The sequence below is a fragment of the Ciconia boyciana genome, chromosome 2 (assembly GCF_034638445.1).
Source record: "Ciconia boyciana chromosome 2, ASM3463844v1, whole genome shotgun sequence".
Taxonomy (NCBI): domain Eukaryota; kingdom Metazoa; phylum Chordata; class Aves; order Ciconiiformes; family Ciconiidae; genus Ciconia; species Ciconia boyciana.
In genome coordinates this window covers 14,620,735-14,647,088 of record NC_132935.1, presented here as the reverse complement: position 1 = coordinate 14,647,088, position 26,354 = coordinate 14,620,735, and the positions used below count along the sequence as shown (strand labels likewise).

Here is a 26,354-nt window from a genome sequence, read left to right as displayed (position 1 = left end):
ACAATTATTTAACTTTCCTTCCATCTCAGCATAGTATCTTAGAAAGGTGGAATAAATCTCCTTTCTCTTTGTTGGCTTGTGGAAGAACTCAGACAATGGATCAGACCAGACAATGGAGATTCAGGTCACTAAAGTTGTATAACTCAATCTCACATCCCAAGGCTGATTTTTAGCAGTTTAGAAATGTTGTAGGCTCTGTTTGCAATGGTCTATTATTGGTTTGGTTTAATGAGAATCCTAACTGGGATGTTTGTAGAATGGTCACGTGTGTTTTTTGTTGGTTTGTTTTTTTTCTTTTTACTTTTTTTTTTTTTACAACTAGATTGATAAACTCTGATTGGCATTTTAGGACTGATTGCTAAATTAGCTTGAGATGAGGCCCTCTTGTGAACAAGTTTGAACTACATGTTTCTCTGCTCATACTGTGTCCTAGATGCTCCAAGAGCATGTTTTGAAGAGAAACAGCCAGTGAAGAATGTGAAGGAAATAAGTTTCTGAAAAGGTTAAAGTACGCAAATTACATGAGATACATGTTCAACAACAAAATTAACCTGCACATAAGACATTCCCGTAGTAGATCCTAGCAGACATTTATCCTACTAACAACTCAGACCTTAGTCTTTCTGCAAGAACTGTTCTTCAAGCTCTGGTACAAAAACTTGAAATGGAACTCAGGAGAAAATTCACTGAAGAGGTGTATCTTGAACAAGGAAAAATTATTCTGTTCTCCTATTTGAATGTGGGTTATAAATCAAGTATGGATTAAGGTTTTAATTTCTGTATATAGGTGTCCAATTTGTGTTCTGTGAAAAAGACAATGGGGTAATTCACACAAAAATGCAACTCAAACTTGAGTCGTTTGACCACATTTCACAGTGAAATGAAAAATGTTTAAAAATTATTTGACTGGAAGGATGTGGTTGCTATAGTTCAAAACATATACAGATCAGGAATTGCTAAAGCTTAACCCAGCAGTAAAATAATGTACTTCTACTTATTACATTTAGAATTAACAGTGTTTTGAGTAGCATAGTGCCATGCAAGAGGAGGCTTAAAATCGAGCAGAAAAATCACTGCCTAGGCAGGCAAGTATGTGATTCTGGAACTCAGCCTTGTAAGTGATACTTTTTTGCCAGACAGTTAGATGGCATAGCTCTGGAAAAAAGTAAGAGGCCTAGGAAAAAGCAGAGCTAAAGAATAAAGTCAGCGTTCATCTCTGCGCCAACCAAAAGTCAGAAAGTCACATGCACTATGTCTGGTCAATACTGCTCCAAGTCGTTAAAATGTCATGTGACTTTTCTCTAAGCCAAGGATTTTTCTGTTTAAGGGATCAGGATTCTACCATGTAGCCAGTTTTAGACATTAGACTAAAAAGACTCCAAATAAAAGGCTTCCATTTGTTTGGGATAGTAACTCTGGAAATATTTTTTAAGCTCTTTTAGGAAGTGGGTCATTTCGGGTAAGATGAAGTATTGTTTAGAGTTAAGATTATCTGGCAGTTTTCATTATGGGATATTGTTTTTATGGCTTCACCATTGCCAGAATTTGATCATGCTGTCTGAAGTTCCCCATGCAAAGTAAGAGTAAGATATCACACAAACCTGATGCCTGCATTTGAAAGGAGTGCTGCAGAACTGGAGAAGGTGAAGAAGGAGACAAAAAATATTGGAGGACTCGAGAAGTTTAATTGCAAAGAAAAGCTTTCAGGGCTTCATAGGTTTTAACTATTAAAAAGAAATAAGGAGGTGACTTGATAACAGTTGATTTAAGAACTGTTTCTGGGGAAAAGGAGTGGCTATTAAGAAGTTATTTTAAATAAGAAAAAAAGGCATAACAGGAACTCTTGGCTAGAAGTAGAAGCCAAAGAAATGAAAAATCTGAACTTAGTCACACAAGCTTAGTAGTGCTGGGGAATAACCACCAAAACGAGTTTATGAAGAAAGAGAGGGATGCTCTTGTGATGTTTTCATCTTAAATCAATGCTTTTCTGGGAACTTGTGCAAACCAAGCAAAAGTTACTGGGTTCAAAACATGGATAAGTGTACCAAATTCAGTGTGAATCTTAAAGCATATGATTTAATGGCTCAGCATCAGGTTATTTTTAATTATATATTCTTACTCAGTAAAAATGTAATCTGTTTCTGAGAACAAAATGGGAGAAAACTGTGTGATTTGGTTTATGTTAAAAAGTTGCAGTTATTTTGCTGAGTATTTGCATAGGAATTTTTAATCTGAGAGAGACGTAGGAGAAGGCAGAGGGAGCTACTGGGCTGGAATGCAGAAATGTGAGGACCTGAAATTTGGGAACTGGCAACTGGAACACAGTTCTGTGGAGAGCATGGGATGAGATATTAGGGTCGGAGCTGACCGTGATGGGATGGGTTGTGGCCATAGAGCTGTGGGATGGAAGTGAGAAGGGGGACAAGGAGTAGAAAACTGCTCTGTGATCACACATATGAAGACTATATCGTGATACCTTAATTGAAGAGCAAGAGTACTCTGGTATTTCCAAATGTTTCTCTTATTGGCATTCCTAAAGTCTCATAGATACTACGTATACATTTAATCTGATAAGCATATTTTCTATTTTTATGTCTTTAATGTAACTGCTGTTATTTTTATAAGTACTTATTGTAGCCTCTGAAGAATGCTGTTCAGTTATGGTGCCTAGTTGTACAAGGTCCTTTTTGAGTACAAAGAAGGGCAGAGTCCCTGTAAAGCTCATATCCCAAGAGATTAAGCAGTATACTCAGGTGGGGGAAGAGGAAAATTGATCTGAAAAAAAGTGGAGGAAAAAAAAAATATTTATACTGTCCTAGAGGACAAACCACATGCAGCATATGTATGCAAAACATGTTCATGGCAGCCATCCATAGATATATGCAACTCCAGTGTCTCAGACGATACTAATAAAAACGGCAACAGTTGGTTAATAAATGATTAACAGATGTAGGCACTACTGAAGAAAGCAAAAAAGAGAAAAATGGGCAAAAGAGCATTTTACCTAAGAGTAGCTCTAAATTAAACCATGGTAAGTCTAGCAGATCCTGGAGTTGTCCTTGCTGAAAAATATTCCTGAGTCATTGGAATCAAAGAACCATAGAGTCATAGAATCATTTAGGTTGGAAAAGACCTTTAACATCATTGAGTCCAACTGTTAACCTAGCACTGCCAAGTCCACCACTAAACCATGTCCCTAAGCACCACATCTACATGTCTTTTAAATACCTCCAAGGATCGCAACTCACCCACTTCCCTGGGCAGCCTGTTCCAATGCTTGAAAACCCTTTCGGTGAAGACATTTTTCCCAATATCCAGTCTAAACCTCCCCTGGCACAACTTGAGGCCGTTTCGTCTTGTCCTATCACTTGTTATTTGGGAGAAGAGACCGACCCCCACCTCGCTACAACCTCCTTTCAGGTAGTTGTAGAGAGCAATAAGGTCTCCCCTCAGCCTCCTTTTCTCCAGGCTAAACAACCCCAGTTCCCTCAGCCGCTCCTCACAGGACTTGTGCTCCAGACCCTTCACCAGCTTCGTTGCCCTTCTCTGGACACGCTCCAGCACCTCAATGTCTCTCTTGTAGTGAGGGGCCCCAAACTGAACATAGTATTTGAGGTGTGGCCTCACCAGTGCCGAGTACAGGGGCACGATCACTTCCCTAGTCTTGCTGGCCACACTGTTTCTGATATAAACCAGGATGCTGTTGGCCTTCTTGGAAACTCAGCCTTTAACAATGTAGTGGTATTGGTGAGAAAAGACAGATGTGCAGGAGGTTTCAGCAACTGGAAGAGAACCCATGACCACATGTATAAATTTCCATCCCTATTGTAGCTTTCAGTGTTATTTTGATGCTTATGTGGTGTGCATTCTTGGCACTAGAAAGCAGTCACATCTGTGTTTAAATCTGTTCTTGTGTATGGCCACACTTAAGTATGTCCTCAGTTTAATTACACCAGTGGAAGCTTATGGACAGGGAATTCACTGATTCCTGAACACTGATTCAGGAACAAGAAAAAACTGTTTGGGCTTCTCTGGATTTTGGTTTTGTTTATTTGAGAGTTTTGGTTTTCAGCAAGTCCTGTGCTTGTGCTTCACAGGGTGGTCCAGGTGTCAGAGGTGCCAAAGGTCATCGTGGCGATCCAGGTCCAAAGGTACTTTGTACACCACTTTACAGTTGACAGATGCACAGGTTCTTAGTTTATCTCTGCTGCATTTAAACCTCAAAATGAATTCCAGATTGTCTCTAATGTCACTGAGGAAAAAGCATAGTGAAAAGCCATTGGCATTTGGTGTGTCTCTTTTCATAACAATTGCTTGTCCTGTTTGTTCCTTGATAAAAGATATAAAATTCAGAATGCTGCTTTCACAGCATAAATCTTCTTTTTTTTGGTATTTATAAAGGAACCAGGCATTCTAAATTGAACCCTAACTCAATCAAAAGTTAAGTCATATTTCAGATGTTTTTGAGTCTATTGGTATTTAATTCTTCAAACAGAAGCTGCCTTTGTCCATATGATAACAGTTTAACTTATGTCCTGTGCTATTTTAGGGACCAGATGGACCTCGAGGTGAAATTGGTGTTCCTGGACCGCAAGGACCTCCAGGACCACAAGGACCCAGTGGACTTTCTATTCAAGGGCTTCCAGTGAGACTTATAAAATCAATAGGGTTCTTTCCTGTGATGTTTTGAACAGCACATATCTTAGACTACACTGAAATATCTTTTGGTGTCCTGATCAGAATCTGAATTTCAATATTTGAGGTGAAATCACAGATTTGGGTTTAACCTATAGTGGATGTGGGTTCAATGCCAATGTTTCTATTTTTATTTGGATCTGAACTTTTAGTTAGCTGAAGGGATTTGATTGCAGGTTGAATATGACCCAGGTATTAGCCTCCAAGCCTGGAGAGAAGTGAAAAAAATTGCAGTGGGGGTTGTAACACGGCCCCAAACCAAAATGTTAATTTTTTTCTGGTTGTGGTATTGCTCATCGCAGATCAGTTCTGACTTGAAAGGTATACCCAAGCAGGAACACCATATTCACTGCCAAAATTAAGCAATAGTATTCACTACACTTACGGAGTCTATCATCAAAGGAAATTATTAGGCCTGGAGTTTGCAATGGTGTTGTGAAATAAGTCTCAGAATTTCATCATAAAGACACATTGGCAGAATAATGAACCAGCAGCACTAATATTGTTTTATATATATCTCTGGTAGATGGGTACACACAAGCTTTCAAAGGTAGCAGATGCATATCTTTTTCTGCTAGACTTTTTTTCAAAATTTATTGCAGTATAATACACTTTCTTCTTTTTACCCTGTCTATATGACACTGCTCCATGCTATAATGAAGTGATTTACCAAAACTGTATATTCTTGATGATGCTGTCATCAGAGAATACAGAATACATTAATTATAAGAATAGTTGTTTGACAGAGAAATTGTGTTTCTGCATAAAATTTAATTAAAATCAGTTTATTATCTAGAAAAGTTCATCTTTGTCATGCATATGTACTGTAGAAACACGTCTGGTTTCCACAGAAATCCATTGGTTTCATCATTATAGGCAATACTTCTGAGGGCTGAAGAGAAACAGATTCCTTTGAGAATAAAAGAGAATAAATATGTTTTTTGTAACATAATGGCTATTGTTTTGTCAGGTTAATTCTGAAGTCTTTTAAAATTAGTTTTATTTTCTTTATTTTCTATATTTGTAAATTCTTAATTTACAATTTTGCAAATAGTCTGTAGGTTTGCTTTCAGCACAAAAAATAGTCTGTTTTCTTATTGGTTGCTTGGTTGTTTTTTTCTAAAGAAGCTGAAAGGAACTATTAAAAATAGGAAAGTAACCAGGTATTTGGTTTACTATGTGTGATTCTTAATTTGCAGGGGCCACCGGGTGAAAAGGGAGAGAAGGGAGACCTTGGTTTTCCTGGCTTGCAGGTATTCCCGAAGTTATTATTTAACCTGTCACCTACTCACTAAGTTTGAATGTTGAATTCACATCACTGTGAATTTAGGGCACATATTCAAAACTGCTGAGAAGCGTGTTGTTGGGGTGAATTTGAACGGAGGTTTAGAACCAGGAATCTAGGGTATGCTGGTGTGCAGTGACCAAATCTTTCAGGGCCTGAAGAACCGGTTACTTTCTTGACCTTGTTTAACACTGAAATTGGGTCTCTATAGACTCAAAACCTATCCACTCTTAGATTTGTGCTTACACAGTGAATAATTAGCATCTGCTGTTTTCACTTTAAACCCTTTAAATTCCTCCTGGAGTTATCTAGGAGGACAGATCAGGCACTTAATTGTTTTGATGCTATCTTTCACAAGATCGGCATCTTAAAGAGATGTAGTATTCAGTGAATCTTATTCAGTTTGGTGTCTGATATTTAGTCTGGAGATTTCATTCCAATTTATTGCTGCTTTCCAGGATCATTTGCTCTTCCCTTTTCAGATGCTCCTCTTCCACTGATTATATTCCTCCAGTATTTGTTGGTTGTTACCAGGTTCCCCTCTCTTGTTCATATGTGCTAGGGACAGTAAACGCATACAGCCTTTCCTCATAAATCAGTTTTGTTAGCCTTCTGGACCACTGTAGTAATGGTGCCAGACTGCAGCTCTGCGGCCTTCATGAGCCAGAGAGTGACATTTCATCTCAACAACAGGGAACTGCTGGACATAACTTGTAATCCTGCTGAGGCAGGATTTCCCCTTTGATATTGCTGCACTGACTTCAAACAATATGGTAACAGACTCCATTTTAGCAATGAGAGAGAGAAATAGCAGTTGTATTTTTAGGTTAAGGTACTGATGTCGTGCAGTTACACTGACACGACACTGGAATGACGTAGGAAATCAAGCCCTCTTTTCAGCTTAGTGGCACAGGAAGCCTGACGACGAAATTGGCAATGTTCTTAACAGAGGATTGTAGTGAGGGGGTATGAAGCCTGTGCCTTTTAACAATGTGTGTTTAACCATCTCTTATTTCACAGAAATACCTTCTTTACTGAATCTCTTCTATGGCCCCACCCATTATTGAATTCCCTAGTTCCATTTATCCAAAACATTTATCCAAAAGCATGTCATACAGTTTCACTGGACAGCAATTTAGTTGGATTCTGTTAACTTGATTTCATCATTTGCCCTCCCTTTATAATGCTTAGGGTGTCCCAGGAGCATCAGGTTCACCTGGAAGAGATGGAGCTCAAGGTCAAAGGGTAAGGTAAAATGAACATGTTTTGCATTTGTTTTAAGAGTTTCCATTCCATAATGGATATGTTTCCCAGCATGGTTGATTTATTATAGTTTATGTCACTTGTATTCTGACATTTCTGGAGACCCATATCTCTGTGCCAATCAGCAGAGAAGACAGAGATAGGGTGGAGTATCCTTCCGTCTGGTAGATCAGGGTTGAGAAATACTAGATGAGTAATGGGGAGCCATGCACTATGTTTGTTTTTGATGGGAGTAGATGTCACTAGTGTCCAGCACTGCCAATTAGACCATTTGCTTATATGTTTAAAATTAGATGGTGATTAAATGGCACATAATTAGCATGCAATCCAATGCAATGATCTAAATTTGCTTTCTAGCTAATTAATGAATAACAGAGACAACTACAAGGCAATTTAATATTGAATGTAAAACAATAACAGTGTAGAAACTGCTGACATAAGGAAAAGGTGAAGAATAATATCAAAATTTAGTCAACCTTATTCTGCTTCTGGTAGAACAAATGAAGATACTTACAGTCTGTCTAGGAATTGGTAAAAAAATCTTCATATTCATGTGGGCAGTTAAACCTCTAAGTCCTCCTCCCTGTCTCCTTGGGGAGACTTTTGTTTCATTATTAGACAGGCGCTGGAAAGTTATTGTTAGTGTAACACTAGGTTACTGTCTACAGCAGAAGTTCATTACTAAATATGACTTTTTAGTTTCACTTGAACAAGATTTACATATTCATGATCCTTTTTTGGATATGTTAATGTAACTTGAACTTTAGAGAAATCTGGACCTTGTCTGGATTTCTGGCATTAAGCTGAGACCTTGTTATAAAAAAAAAAAATCCTTACAGCGAAATGTGTATTTGAGCTCACGATTATGAATTTAAGCATTGGCATATCTTTAAGTATGGAAGTAATTCCACTGAAGTCACTACAGAATTTGGGCAATGCATAGATATTTTTTCTCTAAAATAAAGAAAAGAAAGTAATTTTATTAAGATAAAGATTTATACAACATTGTCATCACGTGAATAACCTTCTAATCAGATGAATAGCCTTCTAATTTTCAATTAAGTTGTGGTGAAATATGAAGGTAAATGTATTCCTTTTCCTACTTTATAATACTGTGATGCCTTGTTCTGTATGGAAGCTCATTTTTGTATGTTTTTAATGTCGTCTTTTTGACTGTATTGGAATTTCCCCCTAAATTCCCCAAGCTTGGTGTCACCTGTTCATCTCCAGGTTAATAAAGACCTGGAGCCTGATGGACATTTGGATTTTTGCTACCATGCTGTCTGATCTTGGTGATAGACAGGTTGAGGTGACTTGGTGCTAGATGCTGTACATAAGAGTGGTATGTGCCTCCTCTTTCTGTGTTCCTGATCACAAAGGACACTGAGCATTCTTCAATTCAGGGAGAAGAGAACTCTGTGTTTTTACTTTATTCTGTAGCTAACTTTATATTTAGCAGTGGAGGCCCTCAGCCATGTCTTGATGTCAGCCAGCAGTTCAGAAGTGGTCTAGTTTTCCCACATGTGGAATTCAGCAGGTTGTTGCAGAGAGATGGTATTTCTGAGAAAAGCCGGCAGGAAGACTAGTACAGCAAGGGCTTTTGATACAGCCTGGAAAGGTTATGCAGCGCTTATTCTGTAGAAGACCCCAGTGTTGTCTATAATAAGGTAGGGCAATTACATAAATTGCTAGTTTTTATAGATATGGTAATAATGCTTTGTTCATGTGTTCACTTTCTTCTGGTGTTAATCAAAGGAGCTGGATAAATAGCCTAGATCTCATCAAATAAGGTCTGTTAGCCTGTTATTGTCTCTGTGCGACCCTTATGCAATATTGTCCCGCAGTGATTATTTCTATGGCAACAAATAATTATGTTATACTAATTTTATGGCGTTGTAACTCATTTGATTCCTGTGAAGTTATCACAACATAAAATTGCTTTTAATGGGTGAAGATTCAAACCAATGATTTCACCGCAGTCTCTTTGAAAGCCAAGCGCTTGAGAAAGGCATAATTCTAAAGGGCATAACTGCAGCAACAGCAAAGGGGAACTGGAAAATTCCTGCAAAGTAAATTGCCTTTTTTGTATAATGTTCACTTTGTTGGGCTTCCTCCTGTTAGCCAAGATGCCAAACTGTTTTGCAGCTATTATACTACTAGAACTGAGATTTTGTATGTTATTCTTAGCTTAGCTATCATTTCCTCTTTACTATTTATTGTTCATTGAAATATTTTAATTGTAGTGGTACCAGTGCTGTAAAGTACTTAAACAGATGGCTAAATCACACTGATTTGAATGGGTGGTAAGCATGGGACTGATATTTATTGGGAGATCTCTGAGAACTTTGCTGAACTGGGGATAATATGATATTAGACTCAAGAAGTCCTGGAATGGAATTTTTTTTTTCAGTTGCTGGTAGTTGGAATCACTTCACTTTTACAATTCTTTTTCCTTCCTTTTTGTTTTGATTTCTAGTGTTCATAATTTCTGGTTTTATTTTTGAAATCAGTTGAGAAAAGGTCTTTTTTTTCCTCTTAATGTTTTAATTCAACAATTAGTCTGTAAAGGTTCTTTTTGTATTTCTGAACTTCTGTTTTTTAGTCCCTGATTTATTTGTTTTTCTTGGGTTTTAGTACCTCATTAGGAAATAGGTCATCTCCCCTGTCAGTTGTGTGAATTCATACAAAGATCATTTTCATAATGAAATACCCTCTCTATGAAAAAGAGTGGGATGTAATAAAAATACCATGTGAAGGTTGAATCAGAGTAAAAAATACATTCTCTGATAATAAAGCAAACTTTCTGAATATGCATGACAATATTTTATACCTGTCTGGTAACTGGTTTAAATCTACATCTCAGACTCCACATGAGGAACAGTCCCCTCCCCTCTCATCAGCTTCCAGTTATAAAAGAGTGTCATAAAAGATTTTATAAAATAGAAAATGGTTTCTTTTTATTTTATGGCTGGGGCTGAGGTTGTTTGGTGTCCTCTCTTGCTGTCCCATATTTGTATCTGGCAATATAGAGAGGTTTTACTAAAGAGAACAGATTGTGCTTCTCCACCAACTCTCCCAAGCATATCATGTTGAAAGATATAGCTTGAATTGCACATACGAGAGAATCCAAACCGATATCATGCTTCTGGTGAGTATGCAGACAGTAATTAGACTCTCGTGTGCTTTTGGTTCATCTCTTTCAGCCAAGAGTGTAAAGTTTGGAAGCAGACTGAGACTGACCCTTGTTGAGATGTGTAGGTAGAGGGGGAAAAGTCTTCCCTTTCCCACATTTCCATGGCTACTATCCAAAGTCAGGTCACAATTGCAATCCCTGTTCTTTCTTGTGAAGTCCAGGCCACCCAAGAGGACAGATCTACACAGCTGCAACAAGAGAAGCCTAATATATCATCCTGAGTGGCAAGCATGCTCTCCTTGATGACATAATGTAGGGAGGGATCTCCATTGTTCTGACTCTCAAGTTGGTACCTCTTGTGCCCATGATGTTGTTACTGCTCGCTGTCGCCTGGTGGTTTCCTCAGGGGTGTCTTCTCCTGGCCAAGCTTCTCCTTGGCAAAGAGGCATGGTTCTTCCTTTGCAGGTTAAAAAGTTCTGGAGGAAGGTCTGTTGGATGTGCTTCCCTATATGTCTGCTAGGGGTGGGACCACAGGGTTAAACTGTCAAGTGATTGATTTCTCTTGCTGAGCTGCTGCAACTAGTTTGGAGTCCAGAAGCATTAACCAATGCTGCCTTATCCTGCTTGAAGACACTGGTCTACAGTAAAATACCTCTAACTGACAGAGGGGATGGTTCAGTCTCTTAAACATTTCTTCAGCTCCTAATGGCTCCTGTTCAGCTCACTCTGAGAGCAGGAGGGCAAAGAGACCAACTGTGGGACGCAAAGCCTTTGTCTGTAGACTAGTAAATTAGATATTGCCAGAACATGATTTTGAGCATTGGCTAGTGACTTATGCAGTCTGATGCTTGTCATTCCTCTTGGCAGTGTTGGGCTGAGCCAACTCTTTCAGGACATTGTTCAGGGGATAGCATAGATCAGAAGCTATTTCCAGTAGGGAGTTTAGATGAACTGTTTTAGTGGGATTTATAGAATCATAAAATTAAGGTTGGAAGGGACCTTCAGAGGTCATCTAGTCCAACAGTCTGCTCAAAACAGGTCTGATCAGATCAGGTTGCTCAGGTCCACATTAAGTTCAGTCTTGAACACTTCCAAGTATGAAGATTCCACAACCTCTCTGGGCAACTGATAACAGTATTAATTTAATCACCTTCATTATAACATTTTTTTTCCTAACGTCTAATCATAATTTCCTGTTTCCACTTGTGTCTGTTGCCTCTTGTCCTATTGCTGTGCACCTCTGAGAAGAGTCTGGTTACATCTCTTTTGCCTCTGGTCAAGTAGTTTAGACAGCAATCAGGTTACCAAGCAGAGCAAACCCACTTCTTTCAACCTTTCTTCATATGTCCTGTGCTCCAGTCCCTGAACATCTTCATGGCCCTCCACTGGACCTGCTCCAGTATGTCAGTCTGTCTTGTACTGGGGAGACCAAAACTGGACACAGCACTCCAGATGTAGCCCTAAAGGCACTCAATAGAGGGGATGGAGCACTTCCCTGAACCTTCAGCTGAACCTGCTGGCTGTGCTCCTACAGCCAGAATGTGGTTGGCTGCCTTTGCTGCAGGGACATGCCGATGACTCATGTTCGACCTGTTGTCCCCTAGGAACCCCTGATTCTTTTCCACAAAGCCACAGAAATGCAGTTATGTATGTTGATAGGAGCTGTGTCCCATCTTTTTCTTTAAGGACTTGTTTACAAGTAAAGGCATAGTCAAAGGGACACAGATACACAAGGAAAGGAGTATTATCTTCCAGATGTTAATCTTAATAACACAGTGCAAATACTGGAGGAGAAATATGACCGATTAACAAAAGATATGCAAGAAATATATGTTTTAAATTATGAAGAATTAATAGTAAAATAATTTCAGACTATCAGCTTGTAGATGGCACTGGTAGTTTCACAAGGAAGAGAGGAAATGCTGAGTCAAGCATTATTGTGTATTAAGACAGAACTAGCCTATTTTGATTAAATAAAGGCTGTGTATTCTGAGCAACATTTCAGAACCCCCCCGACATTTCTGCTCTTTTTCTGGGTTAGCTTTAATTTAAAATAGCTCATGTTGGTGCAAAATCTTTTGCAACCTACACCTCAGATTAATACTCTCAGGTAGTGTTTAGTAATATTTCTCTGATGGTCACAGTGGTTTATATGGAGAGGAGGAACATTTGTTTTCTAATTTTTCATCAGAAAAAGAATGAGGCAGATGAGGCAGTCACAGATCCCAGGCTGCAGTGTTTTTTTTAAAGGCTGTACATGAAAGTCTTTCAAGCGTGGGCTCAGTAGCTTCAGTTAAGGTTTTGCCAGTATCTAGTCCTACTTTAAAAATCACCTCTCCACAAGTAGCCCAAACATCTTTAAGGCTTCAGTGCTCAGAATACAACTTTGTGAATTCTCACAGTGCTCTATTTTCTTCTACATTACACAGACCAAGAATAATGGGAGAAAGAGCCAGAAGAAATAAATTCTCAGTCTTCCTGCCAATTTCCTGGTACCTACTAATCTCCTCTGCTCACTACTCACAAGTTCAGAATGAATATCAGATCTATTCTGGCCATTGGATGGTCTGAGTAACATCATCTTCAAACCCTGTTGGCAGCACAAATAAATATCTTTGGTCTTTTATCTGCATGAGACAATAGGTATTGCCATGCTCTTTCTTGAACCAAACCCCTCTTTGACTTCATTTTTAAATAGCAATTTTAACATCTAACAAATACAGTAGGAGGCGATTCTTTGTGGCCAAGCAATAAAGACACAGTGCCAAGAGAAATGAATCCTAGGAGAATAGACAGGAGATGACTCTTGAGCAGCCAAGTGTAAGAATACTGCTCAGAAGAAAGAAATTCTGAAATATATTCAAAGAAAATGTAATTCTGATCATACTGTTAGTTCTACTCTTTGACTGGGATGGGAGAAGGGGGGGACATACAGCATTATTTTTCTTTAGAAGTTTGTGTGAATCCACACTAGATCCTAGAAGCTCTACATTTCCCTCCTCCTAGTTAAATTAAGCCCTTAAGAGGGTCCAACCAGTTTTCTTCCTGCTTTAGGACTGATCAAAAATAAATGCAGATTTTAAATCTTTGCTTTAAAAAATGAAACATACTTGTAAATATGAAGATATCAGTCTCCTGAAGGTTTTACTGTTACAAAAACAAGTCTAGTTTGCATTATCTTTTAGGGACTTCCATGTTATTATGAAACTGTGAATAGCTGTCATTGAAGTTTTCAAAACATTGTTCACAACTACATGCTTCTTCCAGAGAATATCAGAAACCTATTTTATAATTTTTAATGCACTTCAAAGTTCCTTATACCATTCTCTGTTTCCTCTAGAAACACCAATTTTGAAGACTGAACACACTTTCCTTTGCGAATTTATTTAATTGAGCTAAGCTTGCAATCTTTTCTCTGTATATGTCTTAAAACTACTGTGATAGAGACACTACTAGTATCTTTATTTCAATGCCACTTAGCTGTTACATTTGCTTTAGTTCTTACTGTGATAGGGGAGCTGCTTTGGTCCTTGGAGCTTCAGGAACCATCTGGCTACACTGTGAAACAGGAAAGTATTTCCTTATCAATTCTAAGGATGCATAGATAACATAATATGAGTTGACTATGTGGCTTATTTTACCATTGAAACAGCCTTCTGGTGGAATTTTAAAAAATCCTTTCCAGGTACATGGCAGATAATATTCCCCAGCCAGTTTTTTTATGCCATACGATAGCAGGTTTGAATCATAGTTTCCAAATTATGTAAAGCATAAAACTAGTAGTTCATGCTATATTCATTACTAAAACCATGTCAGAAATAAAGTTTCAGAAAAAAAGTACAAAATGAAAAAGATGTCAATTTTTCTTCTGAAGCTCTATGAGATACTGAGGCCTACAACGTTCTTTACTGTGTGTGTCAGCATAAACACTCTCAAACCCTCTCTTTCCTTCTACTCTCACCTCCATATTCTGGTCTTGAGCCAGAGATAAGATCATATTTCTCTTTTTTTAGGCTGTGTAGTAATTAAAAAATTGACTTATAACCAGGCTGTTCAGAAACCTATGCTTTACAGCATGTGGATACAAAATGTGCATATTGGTTAATTTGCAAGAATACTTTATTAGTAGTGTATTTTCTTCTACATCTGGTCAGTCTTTTTTGTATGATTTGCTTGCCTTCCAGTTTCCAAGTTATCTTTAGTTTTTGGCTCTCATTTCTGGAAGCTCTAAAGCACGTTCATAATGTAAACCACATGAGCATTCCTGCTGCTTCCTGAATCAGGACCTCGGTGATAGCTAGTACATATGTACAGTATTGCTGGGCAGAGAGATAGACTCTCAATTGCCATCTTTCAGCACTTAATCAGTGGGACTGTGAATAGTCGCAACCAGTGAGAACAGATGTAGAAGTGTGACCTATCTTGTGGTAGAGCTCTAAGTCTGACAGCAAACGCTCTCATTTACCTCACTACAGCAGTGTTACACGTGAAATTCACTCAGAGGTGAAAATTGCCAGTACAAAGAGTTTTGCATTGCTGCTTCTTACTTCAAAGGTACTGTGAGACTAGTTGGATTTTTTTTTAATATTGGCGATGCTATAGCTTCTTTTCAGAAATAAACCCTCCCCAGGGCAAATAAGGGAATTTTCTTCTAAGCAACCACTACCACCAGTTATTAATTTAAGAAAGAACAAAAAGAAAAAAAAAAGTCTTCTAGATGAAATGGAACAAATTCATGAAGTACATATAAAAAGCTGATAAAATTCCATATATTTCTCTTTTATAGGGCCTTCCTGGCAAAGATGGACCCACAGGCCCACAAGGACCTCCTGGCCCAATGGTGAGTATTGCCCATGGAATTCGTTACTGTAAAGGTCAGCAGGATTTTGAGGGTTTGTAGGTCACTCTGTTATCTAGGCTTCAGTGGATAGACCAAGGCCAAGGGAAGTTAAAATTCTCATGACACACAGCGTTGGCAGGGAGCTGCTTGTCCAGTGTCATTTCTTTCCACTCTTACTTAGCTCAAGAAAAATGTCTCCCATGGGAAGGGGAGACAGTTGTTCCATCAATAGATTGATAGCTTGTTTTTAGTAAAGTAACTGCACTATATAAAGGGAATTAGTGCTCTGAACATTTGAAACAAGACTTTCTTTTTGTGAGAAATTACAATTAGGATTGTTAGTTGAACTGAACAGCCAAGTTTTGCTTGGCCTGGAGGTGAGTGCAGGTATTCAAATGCTCTCATAGACTAATCAAGGTAGACAGCAGAGGCCACATTCAGCCTTCAAAGCAAGACGTATGTTGCCTCCAGAATCAGTCTCATCCTTCTCAGCTAGGGCAGCTAGGCAAAGTTAATGCCTTCTTGATAGATTTAAGACATTAGGTGAAACTGCTGATGGTATTGAGTATTCTCCAAGCAATCCTGTTCTTTTTACAAAGAATGTTCTGAGTCATCCCCCCTGAACATGTTAGTAACGTCACAGGATTTAGTCTTGCAGTTCAGCAATCTGTGCCTGTTTCAGAAAGCAAGCAACACAAGTCCATTTTTCTTGAGTGCTTTTCTCAGAGCTGTGCTTTTGGTGCTCTTTTTCCTGCAACATGTACTTCTTAGTCCTCTCTCCCAGCATCTCCGGTCTTTGATTTGCAGAATTGCCTGTGTATGGTCTGCTTTGTAGACTTCCTCTTCGTCACACAGTTGTTTCTCCCATCAGGATTCATGGATGTTGATTCTCATCACCACTAAGTATTTCCTTTCTCTTTTTCCATGTAGGGCATACCTGGTGCTCCAGGTGTTCCAGGTGTTACTGGAAGCCAGGGGCCACAAGGTGATGTTGGAGCTCCTGTGAGTAAAATTAATTAATATTGCTATATTTGCCGTTGTGGATTAATTGGTTTCTGATCCTGGCTTCACTGTTTTACAGAACTTCTCAATATTTGTAGCTTGTGATCTGTTTGCAGTTAGTGGCTAAGTGAAACATCATATTGGTCTTTGTTCATTCTTCATAATTAAATTTATTTGTTGATCTTACCTAAAATGTTTGGAATATAGGGATTAGAGAGTCAAAACACAAGATTAAAACACATAAGTTAAAAATATAACAGTATGTGAATTTGTAGTCTGTGTGTTATTACTTTCTCCTTTTTTTCCTTTGCACTTTGAGCAACTCTCTGGAAATTAAAGTATGCCATTTATTAACCTGAATCTTTCCAAAATATTATTCTGATTTTCAAACTGTGAAAATAATGCATGAATAAAAAAACCTGGCTTTCATGGTTACTCTGGGTTTACATCAGGGCAACTGACTAATGATCAGGGCTTTTTCTAGAATGTTATTATAAATTTGATCATCAGTTTCATTGCATGGAAAATTACACCCTCTATACTGAAAATAACTATTAGGAACCTCTAATACTAAGTTTGTCTTTCAGATATTATTTTCTTTATTATTAAAAAAACCCCAGTTTAACTAGAAGAAAGGAATACAACTATAAAATGAGTGTGTAAATTATGTAAAAGAAAAGATTTACAGTGGACCTCTTTTTCTCTGTAACAGTTCAGATAATATTGTGCATTCACATTTTAACATTTGACCACTTGGTTAATTATAAAGCCTGCTCAATTTTTTTCCAGTGAATGTTCTATTTAATATTTAAAGGCATCGGAATGTGACAGTGTGTACTTCTGACTCAATTTATAGAATAGAATTTTTTTTTCAAAATTCAGTTTGCTCTGGAGATTTAGTCCAATGCAAGCATTTTTATTTGGTTAAGTCGAAATGAAATGACTGATAATATATAAGCAAAGATAATAACCTAATGCTCAGGTCTGCATAGTTTCTAAGTGTAATCATGAAATCTACTACGGAGATTTGATGAGCTATGGAACTTATTACTATCAATGTATAACGTTGACTATTCAGTTCCTGTCCAAACATATGTTCCAGATATTGAACTAGATTTCCTAGAGTGTAGATATTCCTGTGAGTCATGTAAGACCTCTGCTGTGAATGTTTAGACTCTAGTAGTTCTGAAAAAACAGCTAGGTGGGTAAAAAATTATTGAGTTTCAATAACTGTCTTTCTCAAAAGGTAGAGTAATAGAAAAGAGGCCTAGAAATAATCTTGCAGTCTTTGTAGGAGTTTCGTCTTTCCCAAGATAGAATAAGCTGTGCTTTAACCATGCATCAGTCAGCTGGTTACCTCTTCATGCAGACCTTTCCTCACTTCAGGAGTTCCTGAGAGATGTCTAGCCTACCCCAAAAACCTCCACTGGTGATGTTGTAACTGCCCTAGACAACTTGTTCCAATCCATAATGATCCTCACCACCATTACAGTATTATATTATCTTTAATGTCAGACTTAATTTTCTGTGCAGTTTAATCCCATTGCTGACTTTTCACAGCCGATGCAGAGTCTCGGTGCAGCAAATGCTACAAATTTCAGACCGATATTTTGTCTCCCATCAGCCTTCTCTTCCTTATACTCAGTGATGGTTAGACCCATTTCAGCCATGTGAAATGCATCATCTGGTGGCCTGCCCTTGCTGACATTTTAAACAAGAGAGTTCAGTACATGACAAACCCCTGAGAAAGTCATTGTCGCCATGTAATTGCCAAAGGTGAACATTTTATTGAATACTGAAGTGGAAAACGTATATTCTTTATTGTCACATAGCCTCCTGAAACCATGTTCCTTGTTTGGTTTTTCTCCTTGTACTGTGATGCTGCAAGGGAGACAACGTTTAGGTGTTAAAAATTTTAAGCAAGAACAAAATGAGAATTAATTTTGTATTGAATCTTTTCATAGGGTCCTCCTGGAGCTAAGGGTGAAAGGGGTGAGCGGGTAAGTCTATGTTCATGTTAGCCACCATTTTTTTCTTGTCTGGCCTTCTGTCTCATAAAAAGCTTTCTCCGACAATTTATGTTTTTCTGTGTTTACAGGCACAATAATTTTCTCTGTGCAATCAGGCAAACTTTCCTTCTTTTCCAGACATTGTCTTATATACAGCTATAGTAATGTTTTGAAGGTGAGAAGTATGTGGCATTAAGCATGTCTCCAAATCTCTCATTAGGGTTATCTTGTCCAACCTCTGCTGGCTAAAAACAGTAATGGGAACCAGGGAAATCCCAAAACTTTTTTGACTTTTTTTCTCTTCTGTGCGGATAGAATCTCTCAGGGATAATAAATGTCTTTAATTGCTCTAAGCGTTTTCAAGACAGAAATGATGCAAAAAATTGTGTTATGACCGCTGCTGTTGTTATCCAGGGTGATCTCCAGTCCCAAGCAATGGTGCGTGCTGTTGCTCGGCAAGTGTGTGAACAACTCATCCAGGGTAAGTACATCGATAGCTCAGATGTTTCTATCTCTAGAATGGATCTTTTCCTGCCACAATTACTTACAAATATCATGTTTTTCAGAGCAGCCAAGGGGATCTGTTTGTTTTAGGCTAGACAGTCAGGATTTGTGTTCTGACTAGATTTACGTTAAAATGGATTTATGTCCAATTAGAGCTGATTAGCATCAGGCATCTAAAAAAAGCCTGAATTGTCTCCAATCTATTATAGTATACAGAAGCTTCTGCTGTAACAATTTTAAATTTTTATAAACATAGAATACAAGAAAAAACCCCATCAAAGCAAGGAAATAAAAATTCTACACAATAGTTCTTCCCCTTTTCTGTGTATTCCTGAAGCCACTGTTTCTCCACCACCAAGTGCACAACTTCATATTATCAAAGCACGACAGACCACAGCCTTGAGGACCTGCCAGTGCTTTGTTCGAACTTAGCTGAACCAGATTCCCCACTGCAACTTGAAAATGAGGACATTTTTTCCTGACAGGTCACATGGCAAGATATAACTCAATTCTGAACCAGATTCCAAGCCAGTCTGTCTCAACACGAACCATCGCAGGACCTCCTGGTGAGCCAGGTCGGCCAGGGGCTCCAGGGCCACAGGGTGAACAAGGATCACCAGGCATGCAAGGGTTTCCAGGAAGTCCTGGTCAACCGGGAAGACCAGGAGAAAGAGGTAGGCTTCGTACTTCGCATACAAAAAGATAAACCTCTTTCCTGATACATTCTGATGGCTTTTGTCTCCTACCTAAATGTGAGAACAACAGTTTTCTCACTAGTTGATTGGTGAGGTCAACACAGACCATAATGAAAACTCTGGAGACTCTGTCATGAAGGTAATGCACGCTTTGCCAGGTGTGATTTGGCAGGATCAGACAGAGGTTAAATGCCTAAACTGCTGAAGATTGGTGGCATCTGATTGGGCACATCACACCACATCATGCTTTCATCTTAGTAGGACTCTAAAGTAAACTGGAGCTGTAAATGTATAAGCAAAGGAGCTTTTGGAAAAGGCAGCTGCAAAACTGATAGATTTGTGTTGGGGAAAGACTGAGCTTTTCTGCTAAACTTGAAATGTGTCAGTCTCAAGATTTCTAAATTGTGATAATCTGAAAGGAGCAAGGTTGATAAGAAGAGGGAAAAAAATCCTAGTTTATGAGGGGTTGAGCGGATCAAGGAGAGGAAGTGGTGAGGTCAGAGAGAAGTAATACAATTAACTGTTAATTTACAGTAATTCTCCTCTGTATTCTTCTGTGTATGCTAGATCCCTTTCTGCTTTCCACCTTCAGCATTGTCTAATAAAGAAACAAGCTCCCTGTTTTGATTTACTCTCTCTCTGTGCAACCCTGGCAATCTTTGGTGTACCAGAGTAGCACTAACAGAGGCAGTACTGGGTGGATCTGTGATTGTGAAAGTGCTTTGAAGACCATCACATGAGGAAGTGACCAAAAACCCAAGAGACAAATGTGATATTCAAGAGTGATGAATTAGTGTTGCTGTTACAAAATTTAAAACGGGATTTTAAAAGTGAATTCCTATGAAGGCTGTTCAGTTCAGGAGCTTAATAGTTCCAGTTCACAGTAGCCATGATGACCAGAGTTAAAGCATTGTTTTGAAAAGGAAGTCTTTGAGTGAACCTGTGAGTCTGTGGGTCCTTTCTTCCCCTCAAGACTGTAATTCTAATTACCTTCTTGAAAAAAGAGGCAAGGTTTAGGGTACTAGCCTCTCAGTCATGCTGCTGCCTGCTCCAGCTGAGCAAAGACCAGACACTGTCCAGAAAAAAGAAGGAATGAGGGGGTGGGAGGCAAGTAGGAAAGATAAGTGGAAGAGACAGCAAGTGAGGAACTGACTTTAAAAGTGGTGACCCAGAAAGACTGAATGCAGATTTCAGCGTAGTTGCTTAAAATACTAGTGTATTTTAAATGGCTTCTCAGGAAAGAACTGTTTAAGTACACAGAATATTTTGCTGGGGCTTCAGGAATGGAGGAACCAAAATGCCAGGCTACAAAAAGGGAAACCTGTCCGGCATTTAGCATGTATTTTCCATCGTATTTGCTGTGCTGAGGCCTACTATGAAATCACAGAGTGATTAGATAGTCATTTAAATGAAACATGGTGTGGGTTAACCCACTGCTGGTAATATTAATATCTGGGAAACAGCATTGGTAATAGAGTGAGTACAGAAAGGGTAAAAGCACATTAAAAAAGAATATTATTCTTTTCCCGTCTTTATAGATAACTGATGTTAGAAGGGACTGATTTTGGCAGGTAATGCTTGTGGGGAGTTTCATACTTGGTAGAGAGCAAGCACTTATTAAGCATATGTCAAGAACTATAATCAGTCAGCCAGGGCTCTCTGCAGATTTTCATAAAATGTGATGCCAAATGTTGGGAGTGTTTTACAGTATTTATAGCTTAAAATGAGATTGTTTTAAGAAAAAAGAATCTATGTGTAAACTTAAGAGACAAAATAATTGGCTTTATTTGAGTGAAAATGGGTTTTAGGACATTCACGTAACTGGAGTCTTGCACAGAAACTGGAAGGAAAAGGAAGGAGCTCATTCAGAACCTAGTGTCCTGGTTTCAGCTGAGATAGAGTTAATTTTCTTTATAGTGGCTGGTATGGGGCTATGTTTTGGATTTGTGCTGAAAACAGTGTTGATGATACAGAGATGTTTTAGTTGTTGCTGCACTGGTCAAGGACTTTTCAGCTTCCCATGCTCTGCCAGGTGCAGAAGAAGCTGGGAGGGGGCACAGCCAGGACAGCTGACCCAGACTGGCCAAAGGGCTATTCCATACCACATGACGTCATGCTCAGTATATAAAGCTGGGGAAGAAGAAGGAAGGGGGGACATTTGGAGTGATGGCGTTTGTCTTCCCAAGTAACCATTACGCGTGATGGAGCCCTGCTTTCCTGGAGATGGCTGAACACCTGCCTGCCCATGGGAAGTGGTGAATGACTTCCTTGCTTTGCTTTGCTTGTGTGGATGGCTTTTGCTTTCCCTATTAAACGGTCTTTATCTCAGCCCTCGTGTTTTCTTACTTTTGCTCTTCCGATTCTCTCCCCCATCCCACCGGGGGGAGTGAGCGACCGGCTGCGTGGTGCTTAGTTCCCGGCTGGGGCTAAACCACGACACCTAGGAAAAAATATAGAATAATTTATTAGTCCTTGAGCATTTAATTTCTTCAGAAGCAACTGAAATTTTAGATTGATAGTGTGCCTGATGTAGTAGCAGTTTATTTAATAGAAAGATACCTTTTGAGTTGTATAGTCCCTTGGGATATTTCAGAATCCATTTCTAAGGAAATGCTCTAAGCTAACCCCAAAATGCAGCAATGAAAAATAAAAATTATTTTTACCAGCTTCGTGCTTGTGGAGATTGATTGGAAGTTTCTTGTGCATTCCCAGTTCTCACTTGATTCCTAACTACATATCATACAGTGAAGTAGCAGACTAAAATTCCTCTGCTTCTGGATGGAAGGGTTTTTAGTTTCCAGTGAATACAGAGAAGAGGGTAAATGGACTCAGACCCCACCCCATGCTGTGTTCTGAAGCATTGTTTGTATTTAACTTGTTCAGCAAGTCACAATGTAGAGCCCTGTCCTGAAGGTCTCCAGCCAGCCACTTGGAAGTCTTTATGAACAATGTGTTTCTTTTCGCTGATGTCATCAGCATTTTGGTTGTATATGAAGTCAATTTAATGTTCAAAACCAGTGCCAGATTAGCAACTCTGAAAAGTCGGCCTCCACCTTTAAGTATGGAAAATACACTGCAACAGTGACAGCAGTGTCCATAGTACTAAAAAGTAATAGACATAAGAAGGGAAAAAAAGTGGTTTGTTTATTTAGTAGAGTGTTGCTTTTTCTCCCTCAGAGTTCAAACTATTGGGATTGCTGCAAGAAGCTGTTACTGGTTCTGAGATGAGTGGCAAGGTGCTGGTAGAGTGGGAAGAGAAAAGGTGGGGGGGAGGCTAGACATTTCCACCTGCTCACCTCTCTTGCCCACCACTCGTTCAGCCTGTGAGAAGGGGGAACTTCTGAAAGCAGTGTGTGAAACTGGTTAGAAATCATGCACAAAGAGAGCTTTACTGGAAAATGTCAGCAGTGAGAGATCTTGACATCAGTGAACTTCCCTGCTAACTTGCCTGGCCAATAACTTCCCTTGTTTACCTTGTCACTCTGCCAAGCGTTAATCAGATGTTTTGGAAGGAGGCTTGGATTGAGAGAGTGTCTTGGAGTTTTGTTAGAAACCTCCACTTGAACTTCTAGTTCCAGGGCGTCCCATTCCTGGATGTATTCTCTCACTAGTAACACACTGAGCTGGTCTTTCCAAGAAAGACCACCCCAGTGAGAAAAGATAAGTCATTCTCTTGACAGATTCAGTTCTTGTCTGTTGCCAGCTGAGATCTATTTTTTTCCAGTGTAGACATAAGTGGATTAGGATCACAGTAAGAGATTTGTTATTTAGTTTCCCCAGTTCATCATTGTTTTAGCCGTACACTGTGGGGTCTTATCTGTTGTATTTTTCTAATGGTGTGAAAAGAAACACCTCTGGCAATCTCAGTATTTGTTAGAAATATTAACATTCTATTGGTGCCCCAACAGGCCATTTGAATTGGACCGGTGATTTAAAGATTAAGGAGGCCACATTGTGTTTTCAGTCCCCTATAGTACATACTCCCAGATAAATTACTAGAATTTTGCTCTCTTACATATTTGCATAAATATAGGAGTTTGAAAAAAAACAAACCCAAACATTGATTTTTCACAGCACTCATCTCTATTTTTATTTTAACTCGTGCACAGCACTGGTTTCTATTTTTATTTCAGCTAGTTCGAACATCTTTTGTTTTGATTTTATGTTTATGAACTAGGACTTCAATAATTCATGTCTGGCTTCTGAGTGCTCAGGAAGTAGTTGGACTTCTGGAAAATAATATAAAAAAGCAAAGATTCAGCGTGGTTTTTTTCTTTTTTTTTTTCAGTTATTTTTATAATACATGGGTAGTTTTCTCAACTTTGAGGAAAATGTAAAAGCTGTAGTAAAAATTACACTGAGGCACTGCTAGCTTTCAGATGCTGTGAAAACGCAGTTGTTGTTCTGCTGCTGGGTGGACTTCTGCTCTTATGATGTGTCCTGAAGTGACACACAGAACTTATGGCTACTCATTCCATCCCCCTATGATTAAAGTATAATAAATACCTAAGCTGTCACTGGGAAAGTCACTATTCTCAAGTACAGCTTCATCCATATTTTCTTTCCAGCTTCATATGAAAGAGTTAGTTAAACATGTGTTATCAAAAGCCATGTGTTTACAGCTCTGATGGCAAAATTCCAATGGAATTAAATGGAACTTTTGCCAGTTGAGTCAATTAAATATATTTTATTTCCAATTTTAGCTCATCTGGATAAAAATAATCACCCTGTGTTGTTATACATTATGGCTACAATTGAACATCTTTGAAAGAGGACATTTTTGGTAGCAGTTCAATTTTTCTTAATTGCAATATGCAGTTCTCCTCAAAGGACAGTATTCTCTTAAAGCCAAAAACAGATAAGCAATACCTAAGATTTCCTTTCATGCAGAAACCATGGAGACTTAATTTTCTTTGCTAGAGAATGTGTTCATGATCTTGGTTTTGTTTTTAATAACTGATGCTTTTAGAGGCATCTTTAGCAGAGCATTGGAAATAATTGATTTCAGTTGCTTGTGATCTCCATGGGGCTGAACCCAAGCCATTGCTTATTTTGGATGGGGACAAGACATAAAAAAGTGGTTAGCGTGAAGGGGGAGAGACAGTTTGATGGTATTGCTGAGGTATGTCCAGAGCACAAATATGAAAACAGTTACTAGAATTTGAAGCCACTCTAACTCAAATGACAAATTTTGATACACACTTTTATCCCTGAGAGTGATTAACCATTACAGTAACTTACATGGAGAATGATATCTTGTCTGGTTGACTTTCTGTTAAGCTATACTCTAATGAAATGCAAAGATGACCTTGATAGAAAGCGAAATGGGTGACTTTTGAATGTTCTGTCATTTGTAGGAGGGAACCATTACCTATGACCAAGAGGTCTGTTAACTTACTCTCATTAAAGAGCTTTGGTGGAAAGTCCATTAGGGAAGCCCATGGAGTGCTCAATTTTAACTCATGTGAGTTTTGCCTTAGAATTAGGGTATTCTTGCTTCAGGGTTTATGTTCTCTTTCACTTGGGTGAACTTTACTGGAAATTAGACTAAAAGAAACCTGAAGCAGACTTGTATCTTGGCCTTCAGCATGTTTGCTCTAGGAACTTGATATCCATGTGATTTCAAAGAAGGTTTGCCCTGCACAAGAGCTTCATAACTTGTTCCAGAATGAACATTTTATTCTTAGCCTGAGCAGATTTGTTCCATATTTATCATTTCTTACTGCAGTTTATTCTGTGAACATCACGTATCGGTGTGTGTTCTTGTGTGTGTGAAGAATAATAATTGAGTGCATGGAAGGCTGTGATTTGAAAACATCATGGCAATTGTCTTTGAAGTCACCATGTAATGTTACTGTACAGTTGGATAGGCAATGGTCCTTGTACTAAACGTCTGTGTAGATTCCAGACGGTTGTCATGGGCCAGTCTTCTTATGATCAAAGTAATCCACACATACAGACTTTGCCTTTTGCAAATAGCAAGCATTTCCTTACAGGGCATGTATGGTAAGAGACAATTTAGATGAGTTTACCTTGTTAAAAGGCCTGCAGCAGAAGTAGTGAATTGCAACAGAAGAGTTTCTCCATATGTTTGAAGCAAGCCAGGGCTAAGCAAATTTTAGGTATCTGGAAACTCCATTTGGAATGCAGGACAAGAAGTTTACCTGAGAAATTTGTCTTTAAAATGGGTGGAATTCAGTTGTTGATCACAGATGACGTGGTTTTTTTGGCAGGTTCCCCCAGGGATATGCAGTAGGTTAGAGCATATATCTGCCACCTAGGACAGCTTCCTACATACAATGTGCAATGCAGTCGTTCATCAAAGGTTCTGGATAGCACTTCTGACTGAAACTGCAATCTCTGCTAACCAAATGCTGGATTGCAAACAGGAGGTTCATACTGGACTTGGAAGACAGCCTCTGAGAGCAGGAATCCCATGTATTACATTGCTAAGAATCCCAGAAGAAAATACGTTAGCAAATTTCAAGGTGCCTGAGTAATTTAAACACTTAAGACCCATTGACCTTCAGTGAGATTTCGGAGCTAGGGCTACCAAAGGCTATGGATATAAAATTCCTGAAACTTACCTTTTGGACACTTTATAATTTGAAAATCTAAAACAGTCTGAACAAGACCAATAGGTACCTTGTACAACCATGAGGTTAGGTAGGTGTACTGCAGTATGTTAGTACACAGCAGTCAGACACAAATTTGCTCTGCTGTTGTTTGGAGATCACCAAAGGGGTTGTATTAACAGTGCTGAGCCCTTCCTTAGCAACAAGGTTGTATTAGCTCAAGGCTACACCTTCATCAACCTGGTCATATTGCTTTTACTAATCTTGTAGTTTGGCCAGAGGTTGCTCATTATCTTCCTGCAAAAGGCTGGTAGGAACTAATTTAGTTGTAAGAGAAAGCTGTGGTGTACAAG

At 38.7% G+C, this 26,354-nt stretch overlaps 1 protein-coding gene across 8 annotated transcripts in view; it reads left to right on the top strand.

Moving 5' to 3' along the window:
* Positions 1-26,354, top strand: part of COL14A1 (collagen type XIV alpha 1 chain) — a 126,266-nt gene that overhangs the window by 92,862 nt on the left and 7,050 nt on the right. For 5 of the 8 annotated variants that reach the window (XM_072851963.1, XM_072851962.1, XM_072851961.1 and 2 more), the window contains 9 exons: positions 4,098-4,151; positions 4,550-4,645; positions 5,895-5,948; positions 7,172-7,225; positions 15,163-15,216; positions 16,147-16,218; positions 18,183-18,218; positions 18,642-18,708; positions 19,217-19,405. In XM_072851963.1, coding sequence (XP_072708064.1) covers positions 4,098-4,151; positions 4,550-4,645; positions 5,895-5,948; positions 7,172-7,225; positions 15,163-15,216; positions 16,147-16,218; positions 18,183-18,218; positions 18,642-18,708; positions 19,217-19,405 — 676 coding nt within the window. Of the gene's footprint in view, positions 1-4,097; positions 4,152-4,549; positions 4,646-5,894; positions 5,949-7,171; positions 7,226-15,162; positions 15,217-16,146; positions 16,219-17,842; positions 17,995-18,182; positions 18,220-18,641; positions 18,709-19,216; positions 19,406-21,458; positions 22,059-26,354 lie in introns of those variants that run through there. The other 3 variants (XM_072851966.1, XM_072851965.1, XR_012040753.1) reach the window with 3 other exon arrangements.